General features: G+C 38.2%; 2 protein-coding genes across 6 annotated transcripts in view; one reads left to right on the top strand and one right to left on the bottom strand.

Moving 5' to 3' along the window:
- The window catches only part of Gnpda2 (glucosamine-6-phosphate deaminase 2), an 18,026-nt gene extending 15,579 nt beyond the window's left edge, over positions 1-2,447 (top strand). For 3 of the 4 annotated variants that reach the window (XR_015636533.1, XR_015636534.1, XM_087582500.1), the window contains one exon: positions 1,494-2,447. Coding sequence is in view for 2 of the 4 variants with exons in the window: in XM_087582500.1 (XP_087438626.1) it covers positions 1,494-1,555 (62 nt within the window). In the remaining 2 variants the exon portion in view is untranslated. 4 annotated transcript variants of the gene reach the window in all.
- Positions 1,664-21,064, bottom strand: Guf1 (GTP binding elongation factor GUF1). 2 transcript variants are annotated; one of them, NM_001107215.1, is given in 17 exon segments: positions 1,664-5,876; positions 6,428-6,464; positions 7,950-8,069; positions 8,760-8,861; positions 10,133-10,266; positions 10,715-10,858; positions 11,638-11,770; positions 12,534-12,657; positions 13,746-13,885; positions 15,098-15,301; positions 15,776-15,840; positions 17,632-17,715; positions 18,385-18,462; positions 19,037-19,117; positions 19,377-19,525; positions 19,697-19,808; positions 20,789-21,064. In NM_001107215.1, coding segments are annotated over 17 exon segments (1,980 nt in total). In that variant the 5' UTR covers positions 20,924-21,064; the 3' UTR covers positions 1,664-5,738.
- Between the last annotated feature and the right edge of the window lie 4,981 nt (positions 21,065-26,045).

Consider the following 26,045-nt stretch of genomic DNA (forward strand, 5'->3'; position numbering starts at 1 on the left):
TTGATACTACAGTAGGCATGCTTTAAACAGTGTACAATAAGTGGCAGGTCAGTTTGGTTGCTTAGATGTCTGTGTTGATTTTCCTTTTCCTTTTTCCTGAGTATTTATGAAGTAGCAATGAAAATAACTGTATGGTCAGGGTCACCACAGCATGAAGAACTGTATTAGAGTCACAGCATTAGGAAGGTTGTAGAGGTCTAGATGATCCTCTACAAAAAGTACATGGAAATCCATGACTTGAAAGTACTTTTACCTCTGATGTCCAGTCTTGGGCGTTGTGATGGCTTACGTGCTGACTTACAGCTGGCTGTGGGAGAGCTCAGCCTTCTCATTTTCAGTTGCTTTCTGAAGCCTTCTTAACAGGGAACATGCAATTCCAACATCTTTCTCCCAAGTCCAATACCCAATTATCTGAAGGAACTAAGTACCTTCCCAACAGCTTTTTCTTAGTATTAATGGCCTAGAAATCTTAACTGATTTCTTTGCTTTCCAAACTATTAAAATTTTACTTAGTTCATTGATTCTGTCAAAGACAATCTTATAAGATCTTTTTATTTTCTTTTTTAAAAGATACATACTACTTCAGACATGTATCTGGAAAAGAGGCTTTAATATATGATTCACAAGCATACATACCCATTAGAAAATTTCCACTCTAAAGCATACATGCTAATTGTAAAATGGCTATTAAAATCTACTTAAATTTAAAAAACAAGTTTCCATCCCAAATTATTTCAAGCAAATGGCAGTGTTGTTTGGTAAACATTTTCAGTATGCTATGGGTAAGCTTGTAATTAACCAGCTTTGTAGCTGTGCGTTCCAAAGTCAGTCAAGAGGCTGGGGACATAGCTCAATTGAGAAAGAGCCTGCTTTCCAACCGTGAGGAACCAAGTACAATCCCCAGTATCTACATTAGCAGGCAGAACATAGTGATGCATGCCTTCTAACAGAGGGCTGTGAGTCCAGCTTGCTGACCAGCCAGTTACTCACAGTTTATGTCTCTGTAATCAGTGAGAAACTCTAACAGTGAGGAGCAGTGGTAAAGGGAGACCCTTGACATTGACTTTTGAGACTCATACACATATGCACATATTACCATATGCATCCCCCCCCCAAAAGATGCATAGGGTGGTATTTTGGAAGATATCCATCTTATCACAACAGTCTGGGTCACTTATTGTCACCAACTAGAGCAACTGCTATAAAATCATAACCTACATTTCTAGACAAATGTATTGACTGGTGATATTCAACTTTGCCAGCCAGCCAGCCACTCCAGTACTCCTCCAAACAAGCACTGAGGCTGCACTGGGACTCCCAGAGGATCTTCTCTGGTCCACATCTACATAGATAATGTATAAATTGTAGTTCTTAGTTCCAGTATACCTTATAATCATATAAGAATGAAATACACTGTCTTATAAACTTTTCTTATGTAAATGTTCAAAATTAACAAAATTACAACTAGAATTATGCTTTGTTTTTTCTTTAAGGTTTAATGCATGTGCACAATAAACTTGTGGACCCACTATGCAGTATGAAAGAAGGGGACTGAAGAAGACTGAGTCTGACCGCTTGGGAAAAAAAAAAGAACTTTTCCATACTGATAAAATTTCTGCTTATGCAATATGACAAAAATGGTAAAATAGGAAGACTCATTACAAAGAAAAAGCCCACGGTGTGTTAAACATTCCACATTTAGAATGTGTCTGTTTTACACTAGGCCCTAGAAGTAATTGGATCCCAAAATTGTTTAGCTGTTCTAAAGTATAGAAGCTCCATGGCTACCTATAAAGAGTCTAGCAGTGAAATGTTTGCATTTTAAGAGATTTCTGCACTCTCAGGTCCTGTTAGTGACGTAATCTCTTTGACTTATTTGAAGACACTCCAAGCCTTTCCAATATCACCCTGCTGTCATTACAGACCTTCACTCTTGGAATGGGTATTTGTTTGTGCATCAGACACATGCTTTTTGCCTGTAGTTGCCTTAGTCATCTTTCTGCAGTAGCATCTGGACATCAGGAGTCCTACTCATTAATCAAGTAACTCTGAGGAGATGACAGTGCCCTAAAGTAGTTTACATCCTTTCAGAAAGTCTGTGTGAGTGCATGCTTCTATGCACCTTCTTCTGTGGTACTTTTTTACAGATATGCTTATTTTTATTTAATGACCTGGGTTAATGCTCTTAATAATTATATCGGCAATTATGAGCTTTATACTTAGCTACAAACGTAAAGAAATCCTTTTGAAAAACATTTTCTGATTATTGTTAAATTTTGTAAATCATCCTTATATATGTCTAAAGAGATATTAAGTATGTACTAAAATAATTACTGTAAACATTTAAATTGCAATAACTTGCATAATTAAGTTGCAAATAAAAATATTGTTTTCTATCTTTAACTTAAAGTTTACAATAAAACAATTATCTAATTTCCTTTCTAAAATTGAAATCACATTCATGGGGGAGATCGTTAATGGTCCTCATGACACTACATTTGCCTCAAATTCGTTGCCATCACATAGGTAGGAAACTGAAGACAAGGCCTAAGAGGGAAAAGTAAGGGGGCTGGAGAATGGCTCAGCGATAGAGGGTACTTGCAGCTCAAGCGTTCAGTTCCCGGCACTGGCAGGGAAGGTGGCACACAAACCCATTGTAGTTCAAGTTTCAAGGGTTCCTCTAATGCCCTCTTGTCCCTGAGGGTACCAGGCATACCAATACTTCACACAATAAGACAGATGGCATACACGCAGTCAAACCAATGCCACCAATAATGGTGCATTAATTCCCAGTGATGTCTTAACAGCTGTTTCTTATTCATCAAAGTAAACCAATTACATATAAATTATATGTATATGTATTATAAATATTAAAATGCATATGCATATATGTATTTGGGAGATATCAAACAACTATGGAAGTATAAAGGTGCTGTGTGATAGGGTTTCACATCCCAGAGCACGTACATAGATACTCTGGAACCTCTTTGGAGCAAACAGCCTGCTGAAGAACACCAGATTGGGATATTCTGGGTTATACTAAAATTAAGCTGAGTTTTAAATCTCTCTTAGACTATTCTGCCTCCCTTCTTAATATTAAAACTGGTACACCATTCATTCAGATGGGCACCCCACAAAGTGAAGTTAGCCTTAGTAGTGTTCTTCCTCCCTATCACCCTGTCTCAGTCTTCCCTTAGTAGACGTCTTAGTCACACTAAGATGCTTGGACTTCTCACCGCTTGGACAAAATCCCTGGCAAAAACAATTTGTTCAAGGAGTCCCTATGCCCTTAACATATTTTAGTTAACCAGTCAAATCAGTAGCATCAATCCTGCAGGAATGAGTTTGGCAGTAACATGTTTACTCGAGATTACCCCACCTTTGGCTGTATAGCATCATGGTGAGAAGTTAATGGTCTCTTCTGAAGTATCATTCATTCCTCCTGTGCTCCAAAGGTCTAAAGAGATCTATTTCATTCTAGCACTGATGCTGTCTCACAGCATTCTCTCCTCCGCACTTCCCTGGCCACTGGAGCATCCTAGTGCTATACTCTTAAAAAGCTTAGAAACCATTGAAGATGTCATGAATCAATGATATAATCTTTGCCTTTGAAGTAAAAACATCTGGATTCTGTCTGTCACCAGGAGATATAAATGGCAACATCTTACCCTCTGCTGTTAGAAAAAAGTATATAAAACTCAGCACACTGGCCAGCCCATACCAAATTTAGTAAGTTGCAATTATTTTTTGGTCATACAACTATACAAATTGGGATTCTAGAACCCAAAGGAATAAACTCAAAATTTATAACTTAAAATTAAACCTTGCAAATGTTTTCTGTTAGCACTATGTTAATTCCAAAGGATTATGGGTTAAAGAATAGTCGAAATCTAAAAAAGCGCAAGGGTTACGCTGAAGATACTGGATATTAGGACATGTGTACCAGGTTTTGCCTTTCCCTTAGCAATAATGGAAGAGCAGAACATTTTAACAACTGCATTGTCTCAGTTTCAAATATATTGCCATTTAAAAACATACTGCAGTAGGAATTTGGTATTTTCTACCTAGCAAATCAGGCTGGGAGAAGTGAGACAACTTATATAAGAGGATAAACTAAGGCTACCTAACTTCTAAGTCCTCACTTTAAAATCCCATCAAAACGTGAAGACACATCAGTAACCTTTTTTGCTACTAGGTATGTACAAGATAGAAGGCAGAAAGTAAAATCCAGAATCAAGACTCTTTCTTGCAGGAATACATTTTTCAGTTTGTTGTGAATGAACATGAAACTATACCACTTATTAGTTGTGTCATTTAGGTTCGTTTAGGTGACAGTTACTAACAGCTGGTGCTAATATCAAATGTATGTCACTTTTCATGAATGTACTCAAGAGTGTCAAAAACAAGATGGGGCCCTATCCCAAACTTAAGCGGTATGTATAACTTAGTTTCAGAAATGCTTGATTAAATGTATAGGCATAAAAAGCCAGAACAAATGTCTGGTAACACAGTCTTTTGAGTCTCTTTCTTAGTAACAATTCCTATATATCAGATACAGTGATTGAGCTAAAAACTGAAACAAGGTGATTTGGAAAGTTAATTGATGTAATTAGGGCTCCTCTTAGTCTCTGGAAGAAAACCCATGCAGAAGTTGAAGATAGTAGCACATGGCTATAAAATCCCAGCAGTGAGAAGGCTAAGGTGGGAGGACTGTCACAAGTCTGAGGTCAACCTAGCCTGTGTAAGGAATCCTGCATGAAATACCACCTATAAACTCCTGTGTGTGAATGCTGGCCCATAGGGAATGGTACTCTTAGGTGGGGTAGCACTATTAGGAAGTGTGTCCTTGTTGATGAACGTGTGTCCCTGTGGAAATGAGCTTTGAGATCGCACATGCTCAAGCTAAGCCTAGTGTGGCTGCCGCTGCCGCCACCTGCAGATTAGAATGCAGACCTCTCAGCTGCTTCTCCACCACCATGCTTACCTGCCTGCTGCCATGCTTCTCACTATGCTCCAGTCCCACAATAGTGGACTAAACCACTGAAACTGTAAGACAGCCCCAAGGAAATGTTTGCCTTTATAAGAGTTACTGAGGTCACAGTGTCTCTTCACAGCAATAAACTAAGACATTGGGCTAGCCATGCTACATGGCAGGATCCTGTCTCAAAACACTGAAAACAAAAAGAAAAAAGAAAAAAGCATGTGAAAAAGTTAAGATTCACTGTGATTAAATGTATAATAGGCCTGCCTTCATGAATATTTAAAATGTATTAAGCTCCTTTACTTTCCAAAGCTCCCTATGCAGGGTGTAGTAATATAATCTCAATCTGAAAGATAGGTGAGGGATTTTGGGGAGATTCCATGAGTAGAACGTAAGAAAATAAGCAATGTAGCGTACATACATTTAAGATCTTCTCTACCAACACGTCAGCACTTCTCAACCTCAGGTCAAACAACCCTTTCACAGAGGGTGCGTATCTGACATCCTCATTTTAAATATTTACATTATGATTCATGAAAGTAGCAAAATTACAGTTATGAATTACAGCAACAAAAAATAATTTTATGGTTGGGATTACCACAACATGAGGAACTGTACTAAAGGGTGGCCTCTTTAGGAAGGTTGAGAAGCACTGAAGTAGGTCATAGTTGCAGACCCTGAAAGTAATAAGCACTTCAGAGTTTTCAATCTGTTGTCAATGTAAATTACAAGAAACAGAAGTCCTGCTTTTCCTGAGTCATTTATTAGGCTGGGTTTTCAGGACTTTTATAAAAGCATTTTTTGGAATCTCAATGTTGCCAATCTTCCTCAGCTTTTTTTTCCCTTCTGCTTGTCTCTTCAAAAGTTTCATTTTTCTAGTAATATCACCACCATACTGAAAAATAAGAAATCCAAATTGGTTCAAAGGAAATTACAGAATTCCACCAAGAAAACATCAAAACCATAAACATATCATTAGGACCCACAGGCCCCCACTTGACTATCAATGTTTTCATTTAGGATAAGCATATTGTACAGCTGCAGCTTAATACAGACTCTCAGGCAGACCTGTGCCAGAAATTCTGCCAAACACTTAGAAAAGGCCTTTTGTGTTCATACACACAAATAGGCTATCCAAAAATCAATGTAGCAAGGTAGACTTCAATTCCCACTCTCTTCCAACTGTAAGACAGTCACTATACATCTTTTTCATTATGTATAAAATTAAAATTCTTCTTTTGATGATATTGCATAAGAAAAGAGATAATGACAAGCATTTTTAAATGTAGTTAAAATGAAGACTCTAATATGGTTAAATAGAAATTTACCCATTTAAAATGAAACTTGGAGATGAAATGCATGGTACATGAAGACTAAAATAGAAACCAAATTATAACACCTTTGATCTTAAACTCATTAAATATAGTAAAGTAGAAAGATACATACACATTTTGCCAAAACATTTTTCCTATAGGCTTTCACACTGTAAAAGAAGAAATACAGTTTAAAAGCATAATTTCTATACACAGCTTTACTTTTGATAAAATATTTAGTGACAGTGTTTAGATAAAATTGCCTATGTAAGTAGTTCAAATGTTTGTGTATTTATTTCCATATACTTAGTGTAAGAGACACACACACACACAAAATCTCATTTTACTGTCATATCCTTTAGTGAGAAAGGTCATTGCTTGTGGTATGCATAAATAGGAATATGAGCATTCATGACTTTAATAAAACACACTGCATTATTTCCAGCTCAACCTAGACATACTTTGAATAGCACTATTTGAACTAATTAAATCATCATATTCTGACCTAACTGCAAATAGATAGTGACTACTAAAGGACTTACTACTAAACCTAGGATTTTATAAAACCATTCTCAAGCAAACTACTGTTAATAGATCCAACCATCAATTTTACTACAACTGACACTTCCAGATCACTAACTTTGAAAGGTATCTCTTCTTAAGAGATTCTTTTAATAATTGTTTTTACATCCACTTTGTTTTTCTTAATGTGCTTGCAATATAATTTATATAAAAATGACCATATGCTAACTGTTCTACTTTTTAGGATGTTCCCTAGTATTCTGCCTAATTCTGAATTTTCTTGGACACTGGGTAACTGAGACAAAGTAGTGTTCAAAATGAAATCATTCCTATAATGGGCGTGTGTGTGTGTGCGTGTGTGTGTGCGTGTATAAGGTATGTATGGTGTGTGTGTGTGTGTGTGTGTGTATATATATATGTAAATGTGTGTGTATAAGGTATGTATGGTGTGTGTGTGTGTGTGTGTGTGTGTGTGTGTGTGTGTAAATGTGTGTGTGTATAAGGTATGTATGATGTATATATATGTAACTGGTAGGTAACTAGTGCTGATGCATCAGGCTGAGGTTCAGCTATAACTGAATAGCAAGTCGCAGTCTGTTATAACTGAGGAGACAGAATGAATATCCAGGGTCATAAGATTCCTAACAGACCGACAAGCAAGGGGAAGTGCTACCAGAGACTATTCTTGTTGCTGCAGGAGCCTGATTTTATCGACAATGCTAGCTTTCTGCAAAAATTACCATACTTCCCATACCGGCTATAAACCACATGAGGGACCTAATCTGGAAAACAAAACCTAACGTGGTATTTATAATGCTTCAGAGAAAACATTTTATTACTACTTTTAGGTTCTGTTCCTATCAGAGTCTATCTGAATTATTATAACAATTCAGACATTATAATCCATTGAATGGAACCTTAACCTAGAAATTCACTAGAAATAAGTTCCTTAAACTTTCATAAATTATACAATTGTAAGTATCATCACTTAATGTAGTAATCCAAAGTAATAAGACATTTATCATCTCGTGATCTATGTGAATAAAGCATACACCATGATTAATTAAAAGTTTAGTCTGGTTTTCAGGTATATTTCTAAAGCCAGCCTCAAAGGAAAATGAGTTTGAACTCACGTTTCTCTTGCAATTACTTTGCTTCCAATAGCTGCTTGAACTGCGATCTCAAATAGCTGTCTGGGAAGAGAATCCTTTAGACGTTCACATATGCTTTTGCCAACAGTGTATGCTTTCTCTCTGAGAAAGAAAAATACAGCTATCCTAAATATAAAGATTTAAATTATCTTCATAGTCCACTGCAGTAATTAACAGTAAGGGGAATTTTAAGAGGTTCAAATAGAACTCAACACTTTGTACTTAATTGGCATTTTCTGTAATTATGTATTAATCTATACTATAACCTAAAATTGCATAAATATAGCATAATATCAGTCTGCCAGTTTGTGAACACATATACTTGACGTTTTCATTATCATAAATGATTTTCATGGCTATGAAAATCTTTTTATCAGTATAAACCTAAATGATTATAAAATTAAAGAACACTCTCTTATGTTTTAACACAATAAAGGGAAATTATTTCTACAATACTACTCCTTTGGCTATGATAATTCTGTACTTACTACAGGTGTTTTTGATCTCCATAATTTCCTCACCTTGCATATCCGGAAGACAGAGACTTCAAAGAGTCATAAAAGTCTACCACGATTTTATTTAAAGGGAAGAGATATTTAAGCATAACTCTGTTTTCATCAACAAAAGTCACATTTTTTCTGATGTAAAAACAGAAGGAAAAACGAATAGACAAAAATATATTTTAATTATCTTTCCACGTTTTACAAAGCAGGCACTAAGTGAGGACCCATCAACTACAGAAATACACCCAAGCGACTGTGTTCACAGCAGGCGATCTCTTACCCTTCTTACCTATGGACCACAGTCACCAGCTCCTCCACGATATTGCCATTCAGCAGAATATCCATTTTTATTAGATCTGCAGTCTGGTAACCGGCATCTTCATAGTCAAAACTAACAAGGACAATGGAACATGGACAAGCATGATACTGTCAAATACACTCAACAGACTCCTTTCTCCCTACAACCTCCATTACCTGCTCTCTCCTGAAGAAATGGGGTAAAATGATTACCACACATAACGTTTCACTTACTGGATATATACGTCCATAGTAAAGAACCAAATGCATCAACCTTCATTTTGAAATTAGGGCAAGTACAGGAACTATAAATCCATAAAGAAGGAAAAGGAAGTGGCTGACGTAAACTAGGAAAATCAATCACCCAAACCAAATGTCAGCTCCTTTGTAGTGTTGCCAGCTGGTGCTCCTCAGCTAGCACTGTCTCAGTGTGTGGCCATGAGGTTTCTACTGCCAATGACAGCACATGTAGACAGTGTGCTAGATAATGCACTGGCAATGCCATTAAGAAAGGGCACCTGGTGTCCTACACAGATCTGTAGTTTGAACATTAGTTTTTGTCAGAACCTAAAGACATGTAACACACGTGAACCTAGTACACACAGAGTAGTTAAAGCTTTATCAACCAGAGACAAGCACTCATGTTAGCTGCTATCACGAGAATGGTCAAAGCAACCGTGCTAGTCAGATGTTTAACTCATAAAGCCATTGTAGCCAGAAGACAGTATAAAAGGCTTTTTTTTTTTTGGAGCTGAGGACTGAACCCAGGGCCTTGAGCTTGCTAGGCAACCGCTCTACGACTGAGCTAAATCCCCAACCTATAAAAGGCTTTTTGCTACTCACACTCAACTCTTGTATTTTTATTTGGCTAGGTTTCATGTACTCCCTTAAGATACACAGATTTTGATTAGATGGACCACATATTCCTGGGAGGACCCATTCTTGACCACAACATTGTTAAGTGCTGTAGATATTCAGCATTCTTCATACTCAATATTTATATCCAGTTTTCAATTATAAGTATATGCTCTGTGAATCAATTAACATACATAGATATTTAAGTGTTATTCAGTCACAGATATTTTTTGAAATTATATACAACTCTTAAGCCATGGGGGCTATAAATAACCTCTTACTGATGAGGGTACTTCCCTTTCAGAGTAACAGTCTGACAAATAATAAGCCCTTTTCCTCCTAGAAGGAAATGTCAGTGCTGTGTAATATCTCTAACACTCCAAGCTTCCTAACCTTATGATCCTCAACTGTCTTCAAGAGCTGCAATTAGTAAAAGAGCAGAAGAGTAAGACCTTACAGTCATCCATTTTCAAACCTTTGAGATGCTTGTGATCACCAGAATTTCCTCACCTTGCATATCCGGAAGACAGAGACTTCAAAGAGTCATAAAAGTCTACCACGATTTCATTCAAAGGGAAGAGATATTTCAGCATAACTCTGTTTTCATCAATAAAAGTCATATTTTTCTGAATTGCTCTTCGTGCCTAAAGAAAGATAAGTTTGATGATAATCCACGCAAATATTGATGTGAATAAACTACAGACGTTAATGTCCAAAATGTAATTCTCATAAATAAAAGTCAACAGAATGGAAGAGTATTATTTGATGGTCTACCAAAAATTTATGAGCAAGAGTTTTTAATATGGGAAGAAACAACACTACTTTGCATTTCACTTATATTCCTTTTAAACTAAAGCTTGCAATCTCTATTCTTAAAAATCACCATGCTCACCTTTGAGTGCACAAATAGACTAAATCATAACAAAAGTCCCTTCAGGATAAGTCTGTAACTTTTTGTCATTCCTTTAACTAAAGTATTCAGCGGATAATGATAAACTTAGAACCAGTGTATAAAATGAAATTTCTCAGCAGAAGGACTCCTATGAAATACAAGCTGATAAGCATTGTTCCAGTACCCACTGTTGTTCCTACCTGACAAAGCTCCATTATTTTTCCAGTGTATTCAGTTGGTGTAATGACAGTGCCCAAAACAACAGGTTCCAAATATTCTGTTACTTTGGACTTATCAGGGAATTGTGCAGGGTTGATGATAGTGATTTCCTTTTCTTTATACTCCTAAAAGTGAGGAAAGGGCAGAGTATTTAAGAACAAACACTAACACAGTTACGTTTCTTAAAGTTTAGCTTTTCACATAAGTACAATTTTAGAACATACTGAATTTACTGCAAATAACAAAGGAGCAGCAGTAAGGACAAACACACCTGAAGATTAGACTAGTGCCCAATACAGCTTTTCTTCTAAGAAACAACAACAACAAAGTCTTCTAATCACCACCTTTTAATTTTGTTAGAATGATAATATATTACAGCATTTTGGCTACTAAAATTTATAAAACATACCATGAACCATCTAAAAAAGCATGAAAATACTACGTTTTAACATGGGTACTATAACTAGTGTATAAAATCAGTTTATTTATGCTCAGGGTAGCAGTGGTCTGGATGAACTGTAAACTGCCACTTATGTGGAACACAGTACGGCTTCTATCACTACCTTAAAATCATCCTGTGAGAATGAATGTCTGACTTTTGATAACATCAATTATTTTTGACCAACATTATCGTTCAAATTGTGCTGAATTATAATGGTCCTCTCATTACTAGTTCTTTTTACTGTCATTACCAGACTAATTTTGATAATGAAGAGACTGAGCTAAGAAACATGAAACATGAACTCGTTTTAGATAAAAATTTTTGTTACCTTTACTCAAAAATAAATCACTCTTAATAGTGATTTACTTACAACTAAATAAAACATTTTTATTTAGTATATACATGTACATACCTTTATTAAACTTTGTTTTAGGCTGATACAAAACAGAAATAGTGAGGTACCTTTATTAATTTGGCAGAGGAAAGAACAGCCTTGTATGGAACAGTGGGGGTTGTCAAAATAACAGAAGCATTATACTCTTGCTCTAGTCGCTGGTTAAATACCTCCATATGTAAAAGTCCAAGAAATCCCAACCTAGAGACAACGGGGAAAAAAACCCACCAAAACTCCTTTAAATCTCTATGTTTTATTGGGCTGTTTGCTGTTGTGAACACAGTGCTACTTGAGGTAAAGGGTGGAATCAAGAATCATTCCAGCAATTTGCATTTCTTGTATAAACTTATAAAATAAGACCCAATTCTTCAGTGAATCTGTTTTAAATTACCCACAAACATTGGTGCACTTGAGACATAAGCAGACAGTAAGAGATCTATTTATTTTACTCATAGAAATGGATCTTTAGGGCCCGTGAAAGTGGCTGAGTGGGTATTGTGCTCACTGTATAAGCATAAGGACCCCAAATCTAGATCTCCAAGACCTAGAGGAAAAGAACAGGAGCTGCGGGATGCAATTGTGACCCCTGGGTGGGAGGAGACACAAGGTACCAGGGTAATCTTCAGAGTCAGTGACAGATACTGTCTTAAAAAATAAAGTGGAGACAAAGGTTGCTCTCAGGCCCATGAGCATGCACACATGGTGTGCACACCCAAACATACATGCGTACATATACACAAAAATATATTTGTAGAGACAGGTGAATCTCTGTAAGTTTGAGGCCAGCCTGGTCTACCACAGCTAGTTCTAGGATGGCCAGGGCAATATAGTAAGATCCTGTCTCAAACCCTCCACCCCAACCCCAAAATATTAAAAAAAATTTTTAGTCTGATCTTCAGAAATGTTCATGAACAACACATCCAATCAGAACGTATCTTCTGTGACTCTGATGCAATGTCCTTACCTCCAGCCAGCACCCAGGGCCAGACTACTGTCCCGATGCACTGTCACACTGGAGTCATTTAAGGTCAGTTTTTCTATAGCACTCTTGAGGTTATTATATTCGGATTGGTCTATAGGGTACACTCCTGGGGATACAGACATAATAGAAATACTGTCACATTCAAAAGTAACCATCTGGCATTCATATCCTTTTTCTGTAATTGGTTGCAAGCTTATCTTAGAATCCATTAGCATTAATGATGTACAATTGTGATATGCTACAGTGATTCTATGCTTTCAGAGAAATACAAAAAGAAGAAAAACATGTAAACCACAAAGGGAATCAAGTTTACTAATAATTAGGCAAAGCATGTTTATTTTAAAAAGCAAAAGTACACACTCTAAGTACTACTTACAGTGCCACTCTAAGTAGAAACATCAGTAGGTGGGGAATAGCACCAGAAATGAACAGGACTCTGGAGTTAGTTTCTGGACTAATTACTACAGGAAATGTGGCTCTGGGTTCAGAAATTTACTGCTTAGAACTACGGGAGCTACTGCTAATCACACCGACTGTCTTTACCTCCTGCTTAAGTTTACACTTTACAAACCTCCTGAAATCAAATGACTGAGTCTATCTAAGCACAGCAACCATAAAGTTATGGCCTCTGCTGAGAGGGCACTGTGAGGAGAAAGCAGGGGTCAGACAAGCTGGGTGGGTTAGAGTAAGCAGAGGCACCTCAGTCAGTCCTCTCTATATGTGCAATGCTCAAAGGAACGGATGGTCTGATGTTACACAGTACAGGCTACACAGTGGTCTACTTCATCCACAGGAACAGAGGGTAACTAAGAGGAGGGAACTCATTAATTCCACTGAGAACTGTAATCAAAACAGCCTAAATTAGAGAAAAAATTTCAAATATGATCGACTAACTTCTCAGAAAAATAAGAAAATTCATGTTACTAGGATCTCCTAATTAGTCACTTAATTCTTAAGGGATCCCAAATGATCGCATATAAAATGTCACCATGATATATAGAAATACCACATACAAATATACAAGCAAATGAAATAGCATATACATACATATATTATACATGTATATGTATAATATATATTACAAACAGATCTACAAACATATATATTATCTTCTATTACATTTGTTTTCATCACAAAACAGAATTTTAATTAAAAATATTTTGGCCCCTTGTCTTCAATTTTTGAGCTCCTCACCTGCAAATACCATTGGTTTCGCTGATTTAAACCCAGGCAAGGGCTCCACTGGATGATTATGTAAATATAATGTGTCTCCTATTTGTGCTTCAGTGACATCTTTCATCCCAGCAATCAGAAAGCCCACCTGTCCTGCATATCTAAATAAAATTAGTATATGCAAATATTTACTGCTTTTCTGTTGTTATGTGCAAATTCCCTAGGAAATTCCCAAACAAGTAAGGGTCACATACCCATCTTCAACCTCTAAAGTTCAGCAGAAAACAGCAGCATGTCTTATCCATTGCCCAGTGTCTAGAGACCTAAACCTGTCTGTGACTGTGCCTGCCTTCTGTAAACTACACATGCCCCTATATACACTGTAAAACTGTACTACTGGAGAAAATTTCAGGAGACTGTCATGTCTAGTATTATGTGATGTAGGCTCATTAAGAAGGGGAAAATGATAAATGTTCAACCAAACAGAAAAATCTAAGTATGTAACAAGTCTATTACACACCTGACTTCCACATGAAAAGGTCAGATTCATAGTAACAGACTCAGTTGCATGTAGGTTGCAAGGAACGCCTTCAATAAAGATGCAGTAATTAATGTTGAATACCTGTATTACTACATATTTGTGTGTATATAACATATATATGTATATGTACATACATATGTATGTATATATGTATGGACTTAATTTAGAAAGACTCCACCAACATTAAAATGAACTGACTCTAGCATGCAGTGATTCGCATGAGGCTTTATAGACACAGCATGTCACTGTGCGATATGATCCATGTACTCAGAATATTCAACGCCTTCACTTTCACCTGAGAAGCATAAACTAAGGGCCTGATGTCATGTCTTCTCAGTATCAGTAGCCACTCAGCAGCTGTCTCATAACTAACTCAAATATGGTTTCAATATTTAAATTAAATATTAATTAAAATACATTTTAATTAATCTAGGCTTAGGTTTAATCCTAAATTCCACAGTGAAGAAAAGAATGGTCTCTTTTACAGTTTATAGTATCTTATATTGCAAAATTTAGTTGTAATGAGATTAAAAGTAAAAGAAAAAAATCCACTGGATAATAGTTGAGGAGCCCTAATTAGTACTTAACTGTTCTATCAAATACATTTAAAAGACAAGCCTATACTAGATCACTAAGTTATTTCTACTAATTAATAAAACCTATCATCTATATATTCATAAACTACCTACTGTTCACACACATGATCCTTTTAAGTATCTGAATGTATATTTGCATAGAGCATCAGTTTTCTTAATTCTACATTATGATTATTCTGAACACACTGAGAGAAACATACATAAATTTATTACATATCTTATAATAAATTACTTACAATTTATGAGTTGGTTGTTCATTAGGATTCAAAATGCCTACTTGATTGACTTCATATGTTTTTTTAGTGTGTGCAGACACAATTTTATCTCCCTTGGAAAGCATTCCATCAAACAGTGCTATGCTGGCTACCACACCTCTGTACTGGTCAAAGGTGGAGTCAAATACCAAAGCTTTCAGCGGGTTTGCACGATGTACTTTTGGACTATTATAAAAGATAAAATTAGGTATATATAAGAAAATGCCTATTTTCAACCTAAGAAGTATGTTTAACTTATTTTAATTTCACAAAAGAAATCACTCAAAAGCCAAAGCAAAATTTTCTATAAACTGTATTAAATTCAGCCATCAGTTCTACAGTTTGAAGTTTATGGCTGTGTACTCATCAAGAAGCAAACAAATGCTGATGTGCTCCCTCCTACACCGCGGCTACCGACGGCAGCACCACCACTGTTGCCTTTTCCTGCCTCACTATACTGACCTTGACCTCATTACATTACTAAACACAAAACTTCATCCCAACCCACTGCACGATTACATGCCATATTCACCAGTTAAAATTGACAGATCGATTGATGGCTTATTAATCTAAACTAGTACATTATAAATGTCTACAAATCATTAAACTCTAAATCTGCTTTAAACTAGTAAATATGAGTGAACAGTGAAGAATGCTTACGGAGGTATTCGTTCAATGACTGCCTGGAGCACACTGTCAACGTTTGTCCCGAGTTTCGCAGAAATCTGAAAGTGTGTAGAAATCAAAGCATTGAGATGTAAGGCTACTCTCATCCTTCCTGGGGGCTCCTTATTTATAATCACAAGGAAGGATCCTCTTATTCTTTGGTATGAACACAGAAAAAGATTAGGGATTTCTTCCCATCATTAGGTGTTCGAAGCAATATGGTTCCAGGATTGAAGTATAAGAATATTCTTTGTGTAGTGTGTTCAAAAAGCAATGGAATAAGAATTGAAACAACAGTTTTTGTGAGTAAAATACCTTTCAATTGAATGCATCACTCTAGCCAAATACCTATCAAGTCCGAAAATAACTGCTCTTCAAAGACAAAATTTCTACACAGACAAAATAACTTATGAAAAGTGATGCTAAGGGCTGGAGAGATGGGCCAGAGGTTGAGAGCACTTGCTTCCTCTTAGAACACACCAGGGTTCCGGTCCAGCATCCACATCATACCTCCTGAACCTCCATTTATATGGGATCCAACTCCTACATCTGCCCTTCTTGGGCAACTATATATGGCGCAGTTTTGGTGCTGGTACACACATGTACACATAGATAAAATTAAGTAAATAGACCCTTAAAAAATTAATTCTAAAATGAGTTTCAAAGGCTTTGTTCTAGTCCTGACACAGGCTAAATCTGTAAGTAATGCAGCTACGTGTCTATCCTCACACTGTAAGGGGGGTTTTCTCACCTGATCTAATGAAATAATAAACAGCACTCTAAAACTAAAAAGGTGTTAGGAGTGCAAGGGACTCAGTCAGGTCAATCACCTGACATTTCCCAAAGAGCAATCAATAGTTGTGCTGGCTAGTTTTATGTCAACTTGACACAGAGCAGTCGTCTGAGAGACGGTAACCTCAGCTGAGAAAATGCCTCCAAAAGATCAGGCTGTAGACAAGAATGTACAGCATTTTCTTAATTAGTGTTTGATGGGAAAGGACCCTGCCCATTGTAGGTGGTACTATGCCTGAGCTGGTGGTCCCAGGCTCTATAAGAAAGCAGGCTGACTGCCCCACATGTGGTCCATACATATACAGCCACCCAATTAGACAAGATGGATGAAGCAAAGAAGTGCAGGCTGACAGGAGCCGGATGTAGATCTCTCCTGAGAGACACAGCCAGAATACAGCAAATACATAGGTGAATGCTAGCAGCAAACCACTGAACTGAGAATAGGACCCCCATTGAAGGAATCAGAGAAAGAACTGGAAGAGCTTGAAGGGGCTCGAGACCCCATATGAACAACAATGCCAAGCAACCAGAGCTTCCAGGGACTAAGCCACTATCTAAAGACTATACATGGACTGACCCTGGACTCTGACCTCATAGGTAGCAATGAATATCCTAGTAAGATCACCAGTGGAAGGGAAAGCCCTTGGTTCTGCCAAGACTGAACCCCCAGTAAATGTAATTGTTGGGGGGAGGGCGGTAATGGGGGGAGGATGGGGAGGGGAACACACATATAGAAGGGAAGAGGGAGGGGTTAGGGGGATGTTGGCTCGGAAACCAGGAAAGGGAATAACACTCGAAATGTAAATAAGAAATACTTAAGTTAATAAAAAAAATTAATAAAAAAAAAAAAAAAAGAAAGCAGGCTGAACCAGCCATTGGGGCAAGCCAGCATATAGCACCCCTCCATGGCCTCTGCTCCAGCTCCTGCCTATAGGTTCCTCCCCTGACTTCCTTCAGTGATGGCTTAATGAAGTAGAAGCCAAATAAACCATGTCCTCCCCAAGTTGCTCTGGCCATGGCATTTCATCACAGCAATAGGACAACCAAGAAGTATTTACCTTAATACATTCCTCACTAGGGATATCGAACACTTTTTCAATCTGCTTCCCAACCCTTTCAGGATCAGCATTCTTCAGATCTATCTTTAAACAAAATTACTTAGTGAGCAAAGCAAGAATAAAATTAGTCCACAGTAATACTCTGAGATCAATAGTCTTCTGTGATTTAACCTAACTGACCTGCCCATGACTTTTTCAAAAATATGTAAAATAATCTATATATCATCAACATGATTTTAACAAGCATGACAACTAAAGAAAATTCAAGCAACTAAACAGTCAAAAAAAAAAAATGTAGGCAGGACAGAGTATATCAAGACCATGAGATCAGATTTTGAAAAGAAGGTCAGATATAAAGCTATTTAGCCTTATTTTTCACTTGTCAGTGATATCAAGAAATGCAACTTAATGCGGTTTGAAATTTTAAATTAAGATCTTAACTTTACACTACAGGCAGACTTATGTGTCCCATTTCATAGACTGCACTGATTCTTAGCTCTAAGCCCCTCTTCTCAGGACAGTGTAACTGGCACCTCTTTCTTACAGAATGGCCTTTTCTTGGCCCATGCACTTCAGACAAACCTTTTCAAGTCTATGCAGGGAATATGTGACCTGCAGTTCCATCACATGAACTTCAGAGGCACATCCCACTGATAGTCTGAAAGAATGGTAACTAGCTGTACTTCACAGTGAAACACTGGATAGCTTTAGAAGGTACAGTAAGTAATAGCACTGCTGCCCCGTTTGGATTACCTTGTTTATAACTGGAATTACTGACAACTGTGCTTCAAAGGCAAGAAAGAAGTTTGCCACAGTTTGAGCTTGAATACCCTGGAAATATCAAGACAAGAGAGACCAAGTGACTGTCTTGACACTAAATGTACCACAAAATTACTAATTCAACATATTCCATATATATTCACCGAACTGATATTTTAGATCATGATACAATATGCCATCTGCCGGCCAGAGCCAGGTCCAGCAACGCCTGTAAGACCTAGGCCTTACTACTTGTGCTTGCTGAGTGGTGAGCAGTTCTGTCCCCAGCCCCAGCTACAACACAGGCAATGAGGCCTATGAGTCATGGACTACAACCTCCAAAATTGTGAGCCAAAATAAACTCTACAGGCATTTCACAGATTTCTATATTGTTATAGAAATCTGACTCATACCACTTCCTACTTTTCTGTGTCATTTACATTTTAGAGTTCAAAACCAACAATACTACTGGTAAAGAAACAGCCAAGCTAAACAGAGAGACTCAGCACCTCAATATAAATTTGATCTAGAGTAATACAATAAATCTGTTATTCAAATGTAAAAGTTGTATTTTTAAAGTGCACTTTAAGAATTTTATGAAACAACCAACTGGGCATGTCAGATCATATATAATGCAGGATCTTACCTCATTTGCATCAACCACCAGTAAAACACCTTGGCACGCAGAAAGGGACCTAGACACTTCATAACTAAAATCAACGTGGCCCTACAAAAGCAAATGTGGGTACTTTTAAGTATTAGCTATATATTTTAAAGGAACAGATGTTATAGCTAGTCTCTGATATGACAAAAAATATAAAACGTGGTTCTTCTATAAACATTGGAAACAAGTTTTACTGGCATAAAAACAAAACAAGAAAAAAATCTAAGACAGTTGTGCAGAATTTAGCCCCCAAATGAGATAATTTTGATTGAAGTAATAACAAGATTAAGTAGCATCTTCGAGGAGATGATATGAAACTTACTGGTGTATCGATGAGATTTAGAAGGTACTGCTTTCCTCCAAAGCTGTAAAACAGAGACGCTGTCTGCGCCTTCACAGTGATTCCTCTTTCTCGCTCCACTTGTAATTTATCAAGAACCTGCTTGTTTTTCTGTGTCTTATCAATTGTTCCTAGAAATAGAAGCACTTACTAATTTCTCTGGGCTTTAAAACAAAATCCATGAATCATACAATTAACAGAAAACATTGAAGATGAAATACCAAAAGGTCAGATATCATCGCAAAGATAAATTCCCAGTTACTCTAGGTAATCACGAGCATATGATATACAATAAAAATTACCTGTTAGTTCCAGGAGCCTGTCAGCTAAAGTACTTTTGCCATGATCCACATGTGCAATGATACTGAAATTCCTAATATCTTCAACGGGAAATCTAGACATGTCAGGTTTCTCCTAAGAAGGGAAGGGAATATCACAGTTAAGTTTCCATAAAACAAATCACAAATTCAAAGAAAATTCTTTCAATCTATGGACAACTTCATTTATTGCAGTGTTTTACGCTCCCCGCTCCCTAATAAAGATGTATGATTCCACCTAACTACAAAGAACAAATTACAAAAGACTTAAAAATATATATCAATTCCATAAACAAAGCTAAATATGAATAAAAACTCCTTACTTAATACTTCCTCACATATGGAGCTAAGTGCGCATTACTTTCATGAATGGAGAATGAAAGTCATACATAGCTAACTCCTCAGGAATCCGAGAATGCCTTATCAAGCGAAATCTCTTAGACACATCACGTACTGCTGGAAACTGGTGTCCAAGTTAAATTCAGGGTTGTGTGTGTGTGCTCTCTAGGCATTTCCACCACAGTTGATATTTCAGTTGATGAAACTGTAATGATTGTAACATTTGTTTTAGCTTTCTTCTATGTGTTACTCGGTATAAAGCAGATAAAGGTATAGGGGAATTAGTCAATCAAAACTGTAAAAGCTACATTGTAGTCTTCCTTCCGCATTTATGTCAAAGCGATGCAGAATTGCGCGACTTTCAAAAGCCTTGAGTTGTGACGAGTACAAACAAATCCATTTTTCTAACGACAAGTCCCTTGCCTGGGACTAAAACGCTCCACGACTTTGCATCCCCTCAATCTTCAAAAATTGATAACTATCTCAACGCAGCATTGAAGCTGCAAAATCGGATGCAAGTCAAGCGAGTTGCCCAAGAAACTAAAACTTAAGAAAATCGATGCTACAAAGAAGCAGCTTCTCGGAGGGTTTTAGAAGTAACATCTGCTCGTGACCTACACCAGCCCTAAGCAGGCATGAAACTGATGGAGGTGAAGCACAGCCCACCCCACTCCCGCTCGCAGCTCGCCCACGGTGCACGTGCGGAAGCCCTGCACCTTCCTGGGGTGAGCCTGTCACCTTGAGCTCGGCCGCGCTGAAGAGCCTGCAGGCGACCCCTGGCTCCAAGACACCCGCGTGCCGGGGACAGGGAGGCAGCAAGCGCGCAGCCCCAGCGGCCCACGGCGCGAGAGCCCGCCCCGCGAGCGCCCACATGCCTGGGCGGCTCAGGGTCGGGACTGCCAGGGAGACCACATAGTAAGGTCTGAGCTCAGGCCTGAGCCCACAGCCAGAACCAGGCCTGTCGCAAACCAAACGCGCTGCCAGTCGGTCGCTCCGCTTATGACGTCAGCGCGTCTACGCCAAGGTCGAAAGGTTAGCGGTGGGAGAGCCGCGGGAATCGCGGGATAGCACTGCCTCCGCAGTGCTTGTCTTGTAGTGAGCTCCTTGGGAAGGTCTCGGTTTAGGCGAATCCCGTCACTCCCTGCGCTACGAGGCGAGAGATGCCCTTGGCCTGCTCCCAGAATGCAGCGATGGGCTCCGGATGTGGAGTCCCAAAAGTTTAAGTTTGAAGTCCTGTTTCTGTCTTCTGCCAGATGGGAAAACAGCTCGAAGCCCCTCCATTCTGGGGCCCTCAGAGCCTGGTGACTTCTTTTAAGAGTCTTTCAGGAAAAACTGTAGTTCGTAGCCAGTATGAAATATAAATTTATTAATAAAATATGATTTTATTAATAAATTAGTATAATTAATAAAAACAAAGCACGTCAGAGGACAAGGATGTTGTCTTCTGTGTCTATACAAAAGAAATTCTCACCTTAAAATAGGAAAGAGAATTTATTCTGGAACCACATTTATATTAACCCATAATTCTATGTTTCAATGAATTTTTTTGAAGTAACAGAACAAAAAAGTCATAGGTAAAAGCCTTTTCAAGTACATTGATAAAACATTGTTATAGCACAGAAGTCTCAGCTATATGCTGTGGAAGCTGAGAGAGCATTCTTAGCCTCTGTGATTGGCCGAACTAGACTTAACTTAATACTTTTCAATAGGTTTTAATCTGTGTGTTAGGATACTAAATCTACCTTTATCTGCTAATCACAGGATAAATACCTCTCTGCCCTTCAACTGAGTATCCTGTAGTAGTTTTTCTACCACTTTTCCTCAAATAGTCAAATTTACTATCCCTTCTAGAAAGCCAAACGAGGTCTCCTAAACATGGTCTAAAAATTCGATGTAGCTGTAACATTTTTACCTTCTACAGTTCCTCAAAAACCTTCTTCAAAATACTAACATGCAACTGCCAATCTCTAGATTCTGCTTATCCCTGACATTTATTTGCATGCCTCTCACAGGACTCACCTAACCAACATTGTGGTAGTCGAGGACCCTGTTTCAGGTACCACTTACTGTAAACTGCACAGCTTTGGGATTGTCCTGACTGGGGCAGTGGGCAATGAAGAAACAACAGGCAATAGTACAGAGAAGCTAGGACTGAGTGGGCTGTGTGTTCTCGTGACACACCAGTAGCCTGGAAACTAAGAAGGCTTACATACAGCTGAAGGAGAAAGTAGGTTAGCTAATCTTGACAGAGGTGTCTCTGAAGTGCAGCAGTCTGCGTTGTAGTCACTCAGGAGGAAGAAGTTTAGTTGATAAGCCTTTTGCACACACTGTCAACAACCTTGTGGGACCTAAGGGAAGACCTTGGCATTCCCATGGGTCTGAGGCATTGACAGTCATGAGATGACCATGTTCATGTTAACAATACATATTCATTAAGGACTTCGTCTGCCTCCCACAGCATCTCCCTACCTCCCCAGGGAATGATTTTGCCCAAGGTGACCTGGGTTCTCCTACATCAATTAACAATCAAGACAAACTCCTCAGACACACCCACAGGCCAATCTGATCTGCCTTACTACTCAAATGAGACTCTTCTCAGGTGACACTAGGCTTTGTCAAGTTAATAGTAAAAATCTAACTGCCAGAGGAGAACCCCTTCTGGGGAGCTCATAGTTTAGGTTCTCTTATGTCTTAGTTAGGGTTCCCATTGCTGTGAAGAGACACAATGACTAAGGCAACTCTTAGAAAGCAAATATTTAATTTGGTCTAGCTTACAGTTTCAGAGGTTCAGACCATTACCATCATGGGAGAAAGCATGGCAGAGTCTAGACAGGCACAGTGCTGAAGGAGCTGAGAGCTCTACATCTTGTCTGGAAGGCAAGCAAAGGAAGACTGTCTTGCAAGCAGTTAGGAGGAGGGTCTCAAAGCCCACCCCCACAGAAACACATTTCCTCCAATAAGGCCACACCTTCCAACAATGCCACTCCCTATGGGCCAAGCATATTCAAACAACTGCATTTTTTAAAGAATTTTTTGTTTCAAATTTGGAGATTTTGGTGAGTAGAGTGTTACCCCTCAGGTTGTCATTCCTTTGTCCTCCTGGAGAGAGTAAGATTTTTCACTTTGATGTTACTAATCTTAACAAGTACAGTTACTTTGTCCACATAAAATGGCTTGGCCACTTTCCTCATCAAGCTACATTTTTCATACATGTTTAGTTTATCATAATCATACTAAGCACAGTAAATAATACCATTTGTGCTGGACAGCTTTATGTTTACTTGACACAAGTTAGTTTGTGGCACCTTAGTTGAGAAAATGCCCCCGTAAGATCTTGCTGTAGGCATCCTGTAGGGAATTTTCTAAATGATTGATGAGGGAAGACCCATACCATTGTGGGTAATGCCACACCTGGGCTAGTGGTCTTCAGTTCTATAAGAAAACAGGCTGAGCAAACCAGTAAGCAGCACTCCTCCCTGGCCTCTGTATCTGCTCCTGCTTCCAGGTACCTGCCCTATTGGAGTTCCTGCCATGTCTTACCTCAATGATGAACTACAGTGTGCAAGTGTAACCAAATAAACCCTATCCTTCCCCTTCTTGCTTTTACTGGTAGTCCTTTATCATAGCAATAGCAACCCTAACTAGGACACCATGCAGCAGTTGGACATTACGCTGTCTTGAAATTTCTTCACCCATCCAATGTAATCCATTATATTTAGATTCAGCTTCAAGTCTAAGAGTCCTTGTACTGTTCTGAAACTTTGTGAACACAATCTTTCTTGTCTTTCTTTCTGTCAAGATTCTAGCTTTCCACACCCCCATTACAATGATCTGATTCCAGGCCTTCTCTAGGTTTTGGCCCAAATCATTTCTCCTGAAAACAAGTTCTAAAAGCATAAGAGCCGTGACAACAGCAACCTATCTTTTGGTACCAAATTTTTGTATTAGTTATTTTTATTACTGTGGCTTTAAGGGGATACATCAAGAACACAAGACAAGGTCTTGAGAGATAGCTCAATGGTTTAGAGCACTGACTGCTCTTCCAGAATACCAAAGTTGAATTCACAGCACCCACATGGCAGCTCACAACGGTCTGTAGTTCAGCTACATGTGATTTGACACCCTCACACAGACATAATGCAGGGCAAACACTAATGAACATAAAATAAATAAATCACTTAAAACAGGTTTTGTCCAAAGCCATGAAATACAGGATGAATCCTGATATCCAACTGTCTTCCTCTTTTTATGCCTTTAATTTTATTCTGGGACCCCATTCCAAAAGATAAAGGTACTGTCTTCTAGTCTCATTCAAATTGTTTCGTAAACACACACACACACAGGGGTATGGAAAGAGGGAAGGAGGGAGACAGACACAAAGATAGAGACAGTGAGATACAGAGAGGAACAGACAGACACATAGCACACACACACACACACACACACAGAGAGAGAGAGAGAGACAGAGAGAGACAGAGAGAGAGAGACAGAGAGAGAGTCAGAGACAGAGACAGAGACAAAGAGACAAAGGTAGACAGACAGACACAAAGACACATACAGAGATGAGCACAGAGAGAGAAATGCAGACAAACAGACACCTTGGACCTCCAGATAGAGTTGCATTCCCAGGTACTGGACATTCATACTTCAACTTATGAGGTAGGAGGACAGAATTCAGTCTGTAATGAATAGAATGATGATGAAATCCTAATACCTTCATTAAATCTAAATTCTGTATCAAGATTATTGGCATTATGGGACATTTTTCAGCTCTAGTAATGCTTATAGAGTATCTATTGATGTTGAAACAATTTAACATTGCTACTCTGCAGCTAAACTGTAACCATCAAGTGTTGATAACATAAACTACTAGTAGCCTGATTTTAACTCTTCTATGAGTAGTTCCAAACTTTTTTCCAATATTTGAACAGAAATTGAGGGTTTAAGAGAACTTTTATGTCATAAACTAGACAGTGCTTTGAAAAGAGGAATGGAAAACTACTGCTAACCTTTGGCCTTCAATATGCACACACCAGTCTGCATACCCTTGTACACACACACACACACACACACACAGAGAGAGAGAGAGAGAGAGAGAGAGAGAGAGAGAGAGAGAGAGAGAATAAAATAATAAGTGGTTTAATGAATAATACTTGTTCTTGGGGTGGCCCAAAATCAGAGGCCAGGAAATATCTATAAAGAATGTGCCAAACGATCCTGAGGTGAGGTCAGCCGGGAATACAGAGAAGGAAGTACTGTCTCAGGGTATCAGCACGTTGAATTTACTACAAAGTTTGCACTATACAGGGGTATATCTTCCAACAACAGTGACAGATGATTGTTCAACTAAAGTATTTTCCAAAGAGGTATTAAGGTCTGGAGTTCACATGAAGTGAGTTTGGGATTGGTGATCAGGATGTAAAGTGAATAAATAAATAAATAAATAAATAAGGAAAAAGAAATTTGGCTCAAGGTAGTAATTAATCAGTTTCTATTAGAGATCTGGAAAACAGTTTAATGTCTGGTGCTGTTCCACAACAAAGAAGCAGCTGGTGTGATCAAAGGGTGATCAATATACCTGTGTCTCCTGGTCAGTCTCAAAATCTGTGAGTGGATCTGGAAAACTCTACAGGGTGGGCTCTATAATTCGTTCTTGGTGCCTACCTCCACATTTTAGTTTAATCCTGTGTTGATAGCTATAAAAATGAACATTGGGATGTGTTGAAACATGTATTTCCTCTAATTCAAGAAGAAAACACCAATTTTCATAGCTAATGCGTAATGCCTTTTGTGATGAGAAGTTGAACTTCCTAGAAATTTTGGAGAATAAACCTCATGGCTCTTATACAGTATTAAATAAGGATTTCTATTGTGGTGACAAAACACCATGACTATGAACAACCTGGAGATGAAAAGGTCTAGTTCGCTTCCACATCAAAGTCTGTCAGTGAAGGAAGTCAGGCCAGGAACTCAAGGCAGGAATATGGTGGCAGAA

Source organism: Rattus norvegicus, chromosome 14, assembly GCF_021556685.1.
Source record: "Rattus norvegicus strain SHRSP/BbbUtx chromosome 14, alternate assembly SHRSP_T2T, whole genome shotgun sequence".
In the NCBI taxonomy this organism is placed as follows: Eukaryota; Metazoa; Chordata; class Mammalia; order Rodentia; family Muridae; genus Rattus; species Rattus norvegicus.